Source organism: Rhamphochromis longiceps, linkage group LG22 (assembly GCF_057381845.1).
Source record: "Rhamphochromis longiceps isolate RC_006_pf linkage group LG22, R_longiceps_female_GT1.1, whole genome shotgun sequence".
NCBI classification, from domain to species: domain Eukaryota; kingdom Metazoa; phylum Chordata; class Actinopteri; order Cichliformes; family Cichlidae; genus Rhamphochromis; species Rhamphochromis longiceps.
This window is the reverse complement of record NC_140577.1, coordinates 3,150,793-3,163,649: the sequence shown is the minus strand read 5'-3', so window position 1 is coordinate 3,163,649 and position 12,857 is coordinate 3,150,793. Positions and strand designations below refer to the sequence as shown.

The 12,857-nt window shown below is 42.0% G+C and overlaps 1 protein-coding gene across 1 annotated transcript; it reads left to right on the top strand.

The window, feature by feature from the left end:
- The first annotated feature begins 8,563 nt into the window (after window positions 1-8,563).
- On the top strand, window positions 8,564-12,857 carry LOC146643109 (immunoglobulin lambda-like polypeptide 1). Its single transcript, XM_085396931.1, has 3 exons — window positions 8,564-8,884; window positions 11,553-11,634; window positions 12,327-12,857. Exons 1-3 carry the CDS (start codon window positions 8,564-8,566, stop codon window positions 12,659-12,661), a joined length of 738 nt encoding a protein of 245 aa, XP_085253057.1. The 3' UTR covers window positions 12,662-12,857.

Below are 12,857 nucleotides of genomic sequence, written 5' to 3'. Positions count from 1 at the left end.
ATATATAAATATATGCGGTGGCCCCTAGAGACAAAACACGTACAAACTCCAAAACACATTTCTAGCATGAACTGAACTTCCAAAACAGAGCTACCTAGATCACTTAAATTACACAATTGAAAGCATGTGTGTATTGTTTGTGTATTTATACACAAGCACTCATATATATTTAAATAATTTAAAAAAAGTTCATTTACCTGTTACTACCACACATCAAATCCGGTCGTTGGTACTTCCTGGCTTGTGTAGCCACGAGGTAACAAAAGCTCAACACTGCGCCCAGCATCCTGGAGCACTTCTGTTGTGTTTTGGAGTTTGTACGTGGTTCGGAATTTTCAGCTTTTTCTATTTTAAACTAATTTTCTTTTTAAACAACACAAAACACTGCAAACCACAACACAATTAAATATAAATTAAAATATGAAAACTAAAAGAAGATGCACATTCTCTGTCATATGGACCTGCATGAATAAACTTTCTGAGTCCTTTATCATCCGCAACTGAAAATAGTTGTGGATGATTACTATACCTTTCTAATGTGACGTTGTTGTCCCTGGCTCTCTCTCTCTCTCTCTCCCTCCCGCTCTGTTCCTGTGCTACTGCGAGTGTAACTACCGCCCCTCCCCCCTCTGCCCAGCGCAAAGCACAAGGCTCACGTGCTGAGTGAAGCGGAAAAAAGTGCAAGAGAGGAGCCGGCTCGCGTCGTTCACTTCAAAGAGTCGGCTCTAAGAGCCGTTTCGTTCACGGCCGACACATCACTAGTCCTAACACCTCATCCATGAGAGCAAACAAGGGCCATGTAGCAGCAGTGGGCTTCCTACTCACTCCCTCGCCTGAAATTGCCTTGGAAGGCAGAGAAAATCGAAAGTTTGTATTTGAATATTACTCAACACACGTATTATTTTTTTTAAATTGTCCCTTGTTTTGCTTGCAAAGGGAAGGGGTGACAATCCCCTGCAGCCCCATTTTGAGAATTGCCCTAAGAGGCAGAAAATAATAGAACATGTCAACATAACAGCACAGCATAATGTACTTCTGTGACTTAGGACTACTAGAAAGAAACGTGCTCCACCTTCTGCATACTGTTGCTGTACCTCAAAGCTACAGTGGCTGAGTTTTTGGCTCAGTGAAAAGTCTCGGTGTCTCGGTGGAGTTTAATAAATCCCGCCATCTGCTCCTTGGTTCCTAAAATATAACAGGACATTGGAGTACATTTATTTTACTACCATCTAACACACCTTGGTTAATCAGCAAGAATCCAGTGATTTACTGGTTGACCTTTGTACAGTACATGCATCTACAGTAATGTTCACCTTAAAATTTAAAAATAAAAGTATATTAACATTTTAACATCTTGAAATTTTTATTGCTATCCTGAAAATAACTTGTATGTAAAACTCGCATGTATCCTCCAACACCATCTCTACTGCATCTGTAGCTGACACATTGTTGGAAAGACAATCGACTAGGATGCGCTATGAATCCTGGGATAGGGGATGGGCCACAAAGGACACACCCGACCTGTCCTTCAAATCCGGGTGAAAGGAGGATGCATTTGTGGGCCGCATTTGGCTATGAGGCAGATTTACATGGTGATGCAATGGTAGAGTGATCTACTTATCATGCACTAATTTACTGTACATACAAATATGCAGTTCTGCATTATGAACTATTCCACCAGATGAACCTGAAATCTATATATAACAACTGACCTGTGTGATGTCCAGAAACACACAAAACATTATTTACCAACATATAAAAAAACATGGTAAGGACACGCTGGGGTGAAGTAAGATGACCATTTTGTAGTCCATTCTGGTTAATGTAGTTTTAACATTGCAAATATCTGTTGCTAAGGAGTCTAGTCTAAGTGTGGTTGCATTTTCTAAGCACAGAGCTGCTCTTTTCACTATCAACTCTCGTAACTACACACCTTTCCCTGACCTTATAACGTTTTCCACTGAGGTTAAGGAAAATTGGTTAAGAAAAGGAGACAGGAGTTTTTTTGTGGTTCGAAGCACATCAGTTGTTACGCTAAAGTGATATTAAAAGTGAAGGCTGTGAGATTATTATACTATCTTATGCCACGTTATACCTTTATTTAAAGATTGTGAAATCATTATGTAGTTTTAGGTTGCATTATTCTCCTGACTTAGAAGAAGGGGATAACTATTACAGACTGATTTGTATTACATTAGACTGCTCATTTATTGTGAATGAATTACATTGTTTTATGATGCATTATACTGCTGATTTATAAGAAATACTGTTTTCAGAGAATCATGGCCTTACTTATCTGATTAGGAAGAACAGAACATACTGCACAGGAAGCCAAGGTCATAACTTAGGCTCACTGAGAAAGCAAGAATGTGGATGTTTAGGTTTTATGACTGTGGAAGGGGGGCCAAAGCTATACGAATGTGAGAAACGGTCAGACACTTTGAGGTCTGGCGGACACCCTCAGGTCCACATCTCCTGTTAGGATGTTTCTAAAGCTCAAAGTGTTGTATGTAATATGGAATAAAGAGATTGTTGATTGAGCATTTATACACCGAGTGTTGTTCTTCCTTCAGCCCAAGGATGAAAGAATTGGGATATTTAACAAGGCCAAGCCTTTTCTCATGAGTTCCCTTTTTACTTAAAAATCAGATGTCATGATGGATTTATGATGAAAACTAAACAAAAGAATCAGTTATGTAAATCTTACTAGTTTTTAAGACATTGCCGTAGAGTGATAACGTGTTTAAAGAATACCATCGCTCTCGTGTGTCTAAGTGTGTGGCGCACACACACAAACACAGCTGTCAGCTGCAGCAGTCAGTTGAGTGTCCCTTAGTAAGGGAGGTTTTTGTACAGCAGTTTTTCACTGTGTGAACACCCGTTGACTATTGATCATATGAGTACCCTGACAGTAATAAACTGCTGCGTCTTCAGCCTGGACCCCACTGATGGTCAGAGTGAAGTCAGAATATGATCCACTGCCTGTAAAACGAGCTGGAATCCCTGATGCTCGGTTGTTAGCAAGGTAAATGAGCAGTTTAAAGGTTTCTCCATCTTTCTGTTGGTACCAGTGTAACTCATGCACACTAACATAATAAACATCCTGACTGGTCGTACACTTGATGGTCACAGTTCCTCCCACAGCAGAGCTCACTGCTCCAGGCTGAGTCACTGTGATCTGTCCTCTGGACTCTGAGGACACAGAGACAAAAACATAAAGCAGCTTCATGGTTTTGTGGGCTTCATTTCAGAGGGACAGATGTTGATAGAGGAGAGGAGTTTGATTCTCTGGACTTTACCTGTGAAGCAGCAGCAGAGGAGAGTCCAGATGAGGACGCAGATCAAAGTCATGTTTTTGATGAGGAGGATTTCTGTGGCTTCTGTTGTGATGAAGGACAGCTGTCAGTCATCCAGTGTTCAACTCTCAGGACTATAAACTCTCCCAGAGCACTGGAGCATGGTGCTGCTGATGCAAAGTGCCTCTCTATGGAAATGAACTGACTCCAGCAGGACTTATTTAAAAAAAGTTTTTCACAGCATATTTAGCTTGTGACACACATGAACCCTGTAGAATTTATAGACAGTTAACAAATGCTCTTTGAGCGCAAAATCTCCAACGGGAGACTGATGGACATTTAGATCGACTGTAAAATTGACATGCAGTTGTTCGCACTAAAGGAAACCACCATCATTTCATGTGGCTACCATATCAGCGCCAGCTGAGGTCTCAAGGCTGGAGCTGACCAACAGGAAACTCTATTTCTGATAACAAACTCTGTAGACTCTTCGTTCCCATCCTGCGTCCCCCATCCTGGATTCCAAACACCTTTGAACGCTTATCTCCAAGACTGAGGTCGAACGGCGGGTCTAGTCCCAGCGCATGCTGCAGGACCGGATGCAAGCGGCAGAAATGAGCTTCCTCCGAAGGGTGGCTGGCCTCTCCCTTAGAGATAGGGTGAGAGGTTCGGCCATCCGGGAGGGGCTCAGAGTAGAGCCGCTGCTGCTTCACATCGAAAGGAGCCAGCTGAGGTGGTTCGGGCATCTGACAAGGATGCCCTCTGGGCGCCTCCTGGTTGATGTGTTCTAGGCATGTCCCACCGGGAGGAGGCCCCGGGGCAGACCCAGGACACGCTGGAGAGATTATATCTCTCGGCTGGCCTGGGAACGCCTTGGTGTTCCCCCGGATAAGCTGGAGGAGGTGGCTCGGGAGAGGGAGGTCTGGGCCTCTTTGCTTAGGCTGCTGCCCCCATGACCCGGCCTCGGATAAAGCGGATGAGGATGGATGGATGGAAACTTAAAGACAGTTTCAGATTAAGTATAGTAATAGTATAGTATAGTATAGTATTTTACTGTATAGTAAAAATCTCATGTCCACCTACATCCACGAACATATTCTGAGATCTTCCTCTTTTCCTCGTGCCTGGAAGCTTCATATCACCCGAGCTGTTTAGGTGTGATCATTCTAATATGTGATGTACATTGTTGTGGAAGTTTTTTAAAATAAACTGCAAACGCTTAATGAGCATCTTTTGATTTGGATTAAATATTACACTGCAGCAGAGAGAGGAAACTGGTCAAAAGCCAAAATGGTCTCTAAAGATAGGTGCAGCCTTGTGCCTTATGTACAGACTGTCAAAACACCCACAGACCCAGACATTTCACAACACATCACTTGCGCCTATACTTTTAGCCAATCCTTGCAGGGAGAGAGAGAGTCACGACCTTGTTTTTCCCACCTAACACAGTCAGGGTCACAAGACATACCCTCAAGACCTCCTCCACCACCTCCTCTCAAAGGCCAGAGAAGGGTCTCACTATCTGTCTACTCCCCACGGCGCCTGAATGTCTCCAACTTACTCACAATGTCTCACTGCATGTGTCATAAAGCACATATGTGCAGTGGAGTGAGTGACATCATCATTGTGCTGCTGGTGTGTGAGTGGCTCTGAAAGGCCTGGACAGCCACTGATCAACACTGGCCTCTTAACAGCTGTGAGCAGAGAGGCAGGACACATATGCAAACACACAGAGTCAGTCAGCTGCAGCTGTCCTCAACAAAAAAAGCTGTTTTACTCTCAGTGAGCAGTGAATAATTAAATAATTTATGATATCTAGTGGAGAGAAATAAGTCAGATTTTAAATAGGGATGATGATTAAAACTGTGTAGTTATTATAAAGTGTAGTGTAAATGTTACAGGATAGTACAGTAGCTCTTGGGCTGGTAGGAACTGGTGTGAAACGATGACAAGCAAGAGCAGAGACTTTTATGCTACATTTTTACCTTTCATGTTTCCGTTTGCACTTTTTTTTGCTATGACCACAACTTCTTGATTTTACATTGAGACTTCAAAAGATCACCATTACCAACTGAGTCAGTTTCTTTTGTGTTTTCTTCAACTCAATTGTATGTGTGCTCTATCATATTTTATTAATGAAGAATGTAAGTTATTCTACATACTTCTATTCATGAAGCATAATCTGGTTCCTCACAAAATTTAGGGAGTTCTTAAAAAAAAAAATACAATGTGTGTCTGAGTGTGTGTGTGTGTGTGTGTGTGTGTGTGTGTGTGTGTGTGTGTGTGTGTGTGTGTGTGTCCTCAGTGAACTGTATCAGTCTCTGCAGTATCTTCCAGCTGCAGCAGTCACTTCAGTTTCTGTTCAGTCTGACTGAGGGAGGTTTTTGTACGACTGTTTTTCACTGTGTGAGCACCCACTGACTGTTAGGATAGAATTCTCCCACACAGTAATAAACTGCTGCATCTTCAGCCTGGACTCCACTGATGGTCAGAGTGAAGTCAGAGTTTGATCCACTGCCTGTAAAACGAGCTGGAATCCCTGATACTTGAGTGCTAGCATAGTAAATGAGCAGTTTGGGAGGTTGTCCGCTTTTCTGTTGATACCAGGATAAATCATTACCATCAACATCCTGACTGGTCGTACACTTGATGCTCACAGATCCTCCCACAGCAGAGCTCACTGCTCCAGGCTGAGTCACTGTGATCTGTCCTCTGGACTCTGAGGACACAGAGACAAAGACATAAAGCAGCTTCATGGTTTTGTGGGCTTCATTTCAGAGGGACAGATGTTGATAGAGGAGAGGAGTTTGATTCTCTGGACTTTACCTGTGAAGCAGCAGCAGAGGAGAGTCCAGATGAGGACGCAGATCAAAGTCATGTTTTTGATGAGGAGGATTTCTGTGGCTTCTGTTGTGATGAAGGACAGCTGTCAGTCATCCAGTGTTCAACTCTCAGGACTATAAACTCTCCCAGAGCACTGGAGCATGGTGCTGCTGATGCAAAGTGCCTCTCTATGGAAATGACTGCAACAGGGAGTGGGATCGATCTGATGATGCTGTTGATGATGTTCACTGTAAATTATTTCAAAAAGAACATTCTTCCTCCTTCTATGAAAAATTCAATTATTTTTATCTTGATCTGGTGGTGAATCAACTGATTTTATTATTAGTTAGAAAGATATTTCAGATTTTGTATAATTATATTTTTGAGTGAATGTATGATTGTAACCTCGTGTCTTAGGTTACAATCATACATAGGTATGTTTAAATAGGACATTTTCTGCAATCCTCTTAAAAAAACATCTCAGCTGAAGGAGAAGACAAGAAAATATTTCAAGAGCAAACCTGAGCCCTACATTTTATTATAATACTAAGTGTTGACCAGTCTGGACTGTGCAGGGTGCCAGTTCAAGCTCAGTGGGTGCACAGACGACCACATGCCCCATGGGATTAGGGTATCGCTGTCATGGTACTGGGTCTGAGACCCAGTGTTTTGTGTATTTTAGTGCTATTTCGTTGTTTATTGTATTTTTTGGCCGTTTTCCCTGTTTTATTTTTGTTTTATTTTAATTTTGAGTCTTGTGTTCTTTGTTCGTTGTATTAGGTTCACTTCTCCTGTCCCGTCATTATGTTAATGTCAGTCAGCTGTTTCCCCATTTGTCCCCACTTCCCCATATCACCTCCTGTATACAATACAATGCAATACAATTTTATTTATATAGCACATTTAAAAAAACACAGGTATGCCAAAGTGCTTCACAGAACGAGTTAGAGCAATAATAAATACAAAACACAAAATACAAATAAAATATACTAACAGGCGGGTGACATAACTAACCAATAATACACCAGGCGTAGTAGGCACAACCTGAAAGGCTGAAGGTTAAAACATTATAAATATTAATAAAGCAAAAAAGATAACTTACAGTACACCAAAAATGCAGGTTCTAGGAGGCGGGGAAAGCAAGGCTAAACAAATTAGTTTTTAATCGAGATTTAAAAGATTGAATTGAATCAGACGCCCGAATAGCTAGAGGGAGGTTATTCCAGAGGTAGGGTGCGACAGCAGCGAATGCGCGGTCACCTCTGGTCTTGAGCCGAGATCTAGGTCGCACCAGGAGCATTTGGGCTGCTGATCTAAGCGCTCTCCCTGGGATATAAAAGCTGAGGAGATCCGTAAGATAGCTGGGCGCAGTGCTATTTATGATTTTAAAAGTGAGCAATAAGATTTTAAAATCAATACAAAATTTAATAGGGAGCCAGTGCAGGTCGGAAAGAACTGGAGTAATAGACTCAAACCTGCCAGTTCCAGTTAAAAGACGCGCAGCCGCATTTTGAACGAGCCGCAGTTTGTGAATAAGGGCAGAATGGAGACCAAAAAAAAAAGATTCGGCCCAAGGGTAACAAGTATAAAGAGAACAGCATGGGACCCAGCACAGACCCCTGGGGGACACCAGAGGTAACAGGGGCAATGGAGGAGGCGTAGGTACCCATGGTGACAGAAAAGGACCTGTGTGTATTTTTTTCATACACTTGATTAATGAAAACATTCTTGGCAAATGCTTTCGCTTTCGTCCGCCGTATGTATTTAAGTCGGTGTGTTTTCTGTATGTCTGTCATGGTCCTGAGTCTGACGACTCTGTGTTTTGTGTGTATTTATATTATTCTATGTTCTTTGTTTATTCTGTTATATCTTTTGTTAAGGTTTACCATTTGTTAGGGTTTTGTTTTGTGCCTGCCTGCTCCCACTTCTCCGTGTTGGTTAGCGCTTCAGGTTTGTTTTCTTAGTTTTTTCCAGTTTAGGTTTTGTTTAGTTTCCTCCACTCCTCTGCCGTTTCTGTTTGTACCTCCACCTTCTCTATAAAAACTCCCCTGCATCTCAGCTGCCTGCATCTTGGGTCCTCATTAAATTCCACACGGCTCATCCCACGAGCCCTGCCAATGTCATTGTCAGGTCGTCTGTTATACCCACCACAATTGTCACTGTTGTCACAGTTCTCATAGTTTTTTCGTAGTTTTCATTTTTGGTTCAGCCCTCAACCCAAATAAAGGCTTGTTTTTTGCTGAAACCTGCAACTCCTCTGTCATCATCTGCTTTTGGGTCCTGTATCAAAAAAGCACAGGCACACCCTGCCGTGACAGAACGATCTGACGCAAGATGGACCCAGTGGATGCTGTTCGTGAGGAGGGTGTCCCCGTCTCTGGAACCTGTGAGCATACATCTCTGGCACCTCGGATGTGTGGACAAAGCTTGTGGGAGTAAACACCATGGAGGTGATTCTTCACGGCAATCCCGAACTGCTGGAGATCCCGTCGGCTTCGGTGCTGATCTGCTATCTGGTCCGAGCCAAGGAGACGATCCAAGCCCGGGAGTTGCTGGATTACTCTGCCCACTGCGGCTGCAGCTGCCAGTGGACTGCACGCCTGCCGTTTCTGATTCGTCCCCACCAGCAGTCCCCGTGCTTGCTGGTTCGGCTTCGTCTCAGTTACGAATCCGTCGCCAGCAGCTCCACTATTCGTGGCTCTCATGCTGCCGTGACATTCAGCGTGCCTGACGCCTGCCAAGCCAATGCTATGCACCTGCGCAGAGTGTGTGTAGCCAAGCCACTGGGGGCTTTTCTGCCATGGCCTCACCGACGACGTCACCGCTTTGTATGCAGTTCGCCACCACAGGCCTCCTGGTTGCCCCCAGAGTTACATCGGTATCAACTGTTAAGCTGTCGACCCCCACAACTATTTGATCGTGGGCTATTGTGCTGCCGACCTCCGGGTCGTCCTCTGGAGCTTCATTGAAACTTCATTGATTTTTGGGCCATGTGCTTTTTGTATTGGATTGTCTTGGACTAAAGTGCTGTTAACATGTAAGCAGGACAGAATAAATAGAAAAGTCTGTTTTCCAAAAGACGCCTGCACATGTAAACAGGGCCTCAAAAGTGAAGGACATTTAAAAAATATTCAGAGGAAAGGTTCAATTTGTAAAACTTACTTTAGATTTTTAGAAAACTCACTCAATTAAACACACTTTCAGTGATTCACAATGATGTACAATGCTGACCACAGGATGCAAAAGTTAAACCTGACCACAGCTCAGAATCATTCATCTCTGTTTTAACTTCACATTTGTATATGTTTTGTAGAATATCAGGACAACCTGTGACACTGGACAGACTTGAGTTTCATGCCCTGAACAGGTTTTGTGATGTAGTGTGTAATAACTGCTCCTTATCGTTTGTAACCTGTGTTTGGGAGTACACACAAAATAGTTTTTTGATGCAGTTTGAAGTTTAGTGACTGTAGGTTAAAAGTACATTTTAATGTTTAGAGCTGTTAGCGTTAATTTTGTTAAAATGACGTTGAAGCCACAACTGCATTAACACTACAAATCTCTCTTAGCGAGTTAACGCAGATCGCCCCGTGCGTTGGCTGCACGGCGTCAACGCATTAGCGCAGTTAGATCGTTAACGTGTTAGTGGCGTGCAGCCCCATGCACAGAGAAGGGCTGCAGCCACTGGGGAGCGCCATATTGCGACCTCCACAGTAACAGGAAGCACGTGACCTCCATGCTAACCGGAAACACGTGATCTCTACAGTAGGCCGAAATGCGTTCCTGCATGGATCATCGTCTGTGGAAACCTTGCAAGTGGATTGTAAAGGTTGGGACAGAGTCTGTCATGTATAAATTTGCCGTTAATAATTATATAATTCTAGGAATCATCTAGTTTGCTTACACTGATTATGTTGGCACTTTGTTAGCGTTACAACAACGGTCAGACCCCCGAGGTATCTAAACTTGCAATGTGTGTACTTTTGACACCTCTGGTTAGCTTTTAGTGGTCAGTTTCAAACGTATTAGATTTTTGCTTGTTATTGAACAAATTCACTTCACTACTTTTCTCTCTCTGACATCAGTGCACATTGTTCCCTTTACTGCATATTGCACTTTATTTATGTCTCTCATTCCACCTGCATTAACATTGTAGCGTTTGTCACAAAGACAAACTTACATTCTGCTCTGTTTTTTATTGCCCAGATGTTAGTTAGCCTTTGCTAAATTGTCTGTTATATGTCAATAGATACGTATGTCACTAATAAAAGTGTCTGGTAAATTATGTTTTTGTAAAGAATTTTCTCCCAAATCTCTTACATGCTAACTGTAACGTGTTATTTCTGCTAAAACCTGAACTTAAATGTGTATATGGTGTTTATCTGTTTTTCTCTCTGTTTATTCTGCCTCCAAGCCAGAATTGCAGGGTTAGGGTTTTTTTGTCCTTGCTACATTTGGAGCGCTTAGGCCTAATAAATTATTGTTAAACCATCTGCTGTCTCTGCTCTGGGTTTCTGCGCCTGAGTTCAGTTCAGTACAGACCACTCGGTCCTGTGACAGTAACAGCATCGTTTATACTTCTTACTTCAAAATAAAAAGCTTACAGTTGCTATTAACATTAATGTATTACCCTGTAATCAATAATATTTTTATACATTTTACACATTAACCCTCTGGGCTCTATCCTGGCCATTTGTGGCCACTTCACTTTTCTTTTGACTACTACACTGCAGTGGACCAAAAGAATGGTGCAGGTTTGATCTTAATGTGGTTATGGCGTTAACGTCATTTTAACAAGATTAACGCTGACAGCACTATTTTAGATTTTTTCAAACTCTAAAATACACAATATATCACAGCCATAACCTTTTGGTTACTGAGGACCAAAACTGGATAAAAACTCTAAAGTAAATGCAAATTACATTTTTGGAAAATTGTTTTATTGTGTTTCATTCATTTTTATTTCATAATTATAATAATAATATGTCGTGAAATTATGATTTAAAGAATTCATATTGGTGAGTTTGTTTGTTTCAGAGTCAGAGAGCCGTGTCTCTCTACAGTCAGAGGTTTTTGTACGGCGCCTCAATGAGTTTGTATCACTGTGGTACACGTTCGGTGGAGGAACCAGACTGGATGTTGGAAGTAAGTCAAACTTAAACCGCTTTTACTTTAACAGATTTCTTTCTTGTAATTATCTTGACTTTTCTGTTCAGTGTGCCAGAAAAAAACTCAGTAAAATATTTTTTCCATCAATTTTCATGAAGAAACAAAGTTAGCTTCAGAATAAATGTTAAAATGAATATTAACAAATGGTATAAAACATCAGAGTGGAATTGAGGATATTTTACATATACATACATCTGGTTAAGTCTAGAGAGCTTTTAGTTTTAATTCAGTCTGTCAGAGTCAGAGAGCCGTGTCTCTCTACAGTCAGAGGTTTTTGTACGGCGCCTCAATGAGTTTGTATCACTGTGGTGGACTTTTGGTGGAGGAACCAGACTGGATGTTGGACGTAAGTTAATTAAACTGTGTTTATTATTAAATATTGTATCATTTTATTTAATAATTATTTGTTAGGCTGTTTAGATGAGAGAAAAGTATTTTTTTTATTTAAAATAATTGAGTTTTTGATGTTTGTCCTTTTTACTGGACTAATTCAGATGAGCTCTGCAAGTTTCTCTTGTTTAATCTACATTTCTGTCACAGTAAAATATATGTAGACAAGAGTAAACTTCATCATCTTATGCTTAGTTTGTAAATTTCCACCACATCAGCTGCTGTTTGGATGAGTCAAAGTTTGCTTTCTGATGTTTTTATCGTGTCAGATGTTTCAGATTTAGTTTGAAATCATGTGAGCTGTTCAATAACATTTCAAATCTATATGAATGAGTAGCTGCTCTGTGCTTGTGTCCACTAATGTCTTCAGTCGTCCATGATTTAGACTTCTAATCATTTTAAAGCCAAACTTCTGCTGTAAATGTTTCCACATCTGCTTCTTTTATTTCCAGTGTAGTTTGAACATATTTCAGCTCAAACTGTGTGATGATTCTCTCTGTGCTGATATGCATGAGAGGTTTCTTAAAGGGAAGTGAAACAATGTGTGAGTGAATGACTGGTGGAGCAGCAAAAACACCTGACAGAAACTTCTTAACGGAGAAAATCAAATTGTGGTTCCTGTCCTCTAAGCTGATTTGTGTTTCCTAGGTGATACCCGCCCCGCCCTGAAGGTGCTGGGTCCCTCCAACAAGGAGCTGGAGCAGGGGAAGGCCACGCTCATGTGTGTGGCCAACAAGGGCTTCCCCTCAGACTGGAGTCTGTCCTGGAAGACGAGCGACAGCAGTGGCAGCAGCAGCATCAGAGGGGAGGAGAGCAGGACTCCTGGAGTGCTGCAGAATGACGGCCTCTACAGCTGGAGCAGCACCCTGACGCTCACTGCAGACCAGTGGGGGAAGGTGGGCTCTGTGACCTGTGAGGCCACCCAGGGCTCCCAGACTCCGGTCTCAGAGATACTGAGGAGAGACCAGTGTTCCCAGTCCTGATGTCAATCACTGAGTCTTTCATGCTGTTTTTCCTCTTTCTCTCTGTTTCTTTTTGTTTGCAGATTTTTAAAAAAGCATCAAACAGTCATGTTTCCATCTCATAATGACAACAATCAGAGCAGCAATCTCCTCTAGTTTCATCCTTTTGTGTCTGTTGTAAAGCTGATATTTCAAACTCTTAAAAGAATAAAAATGT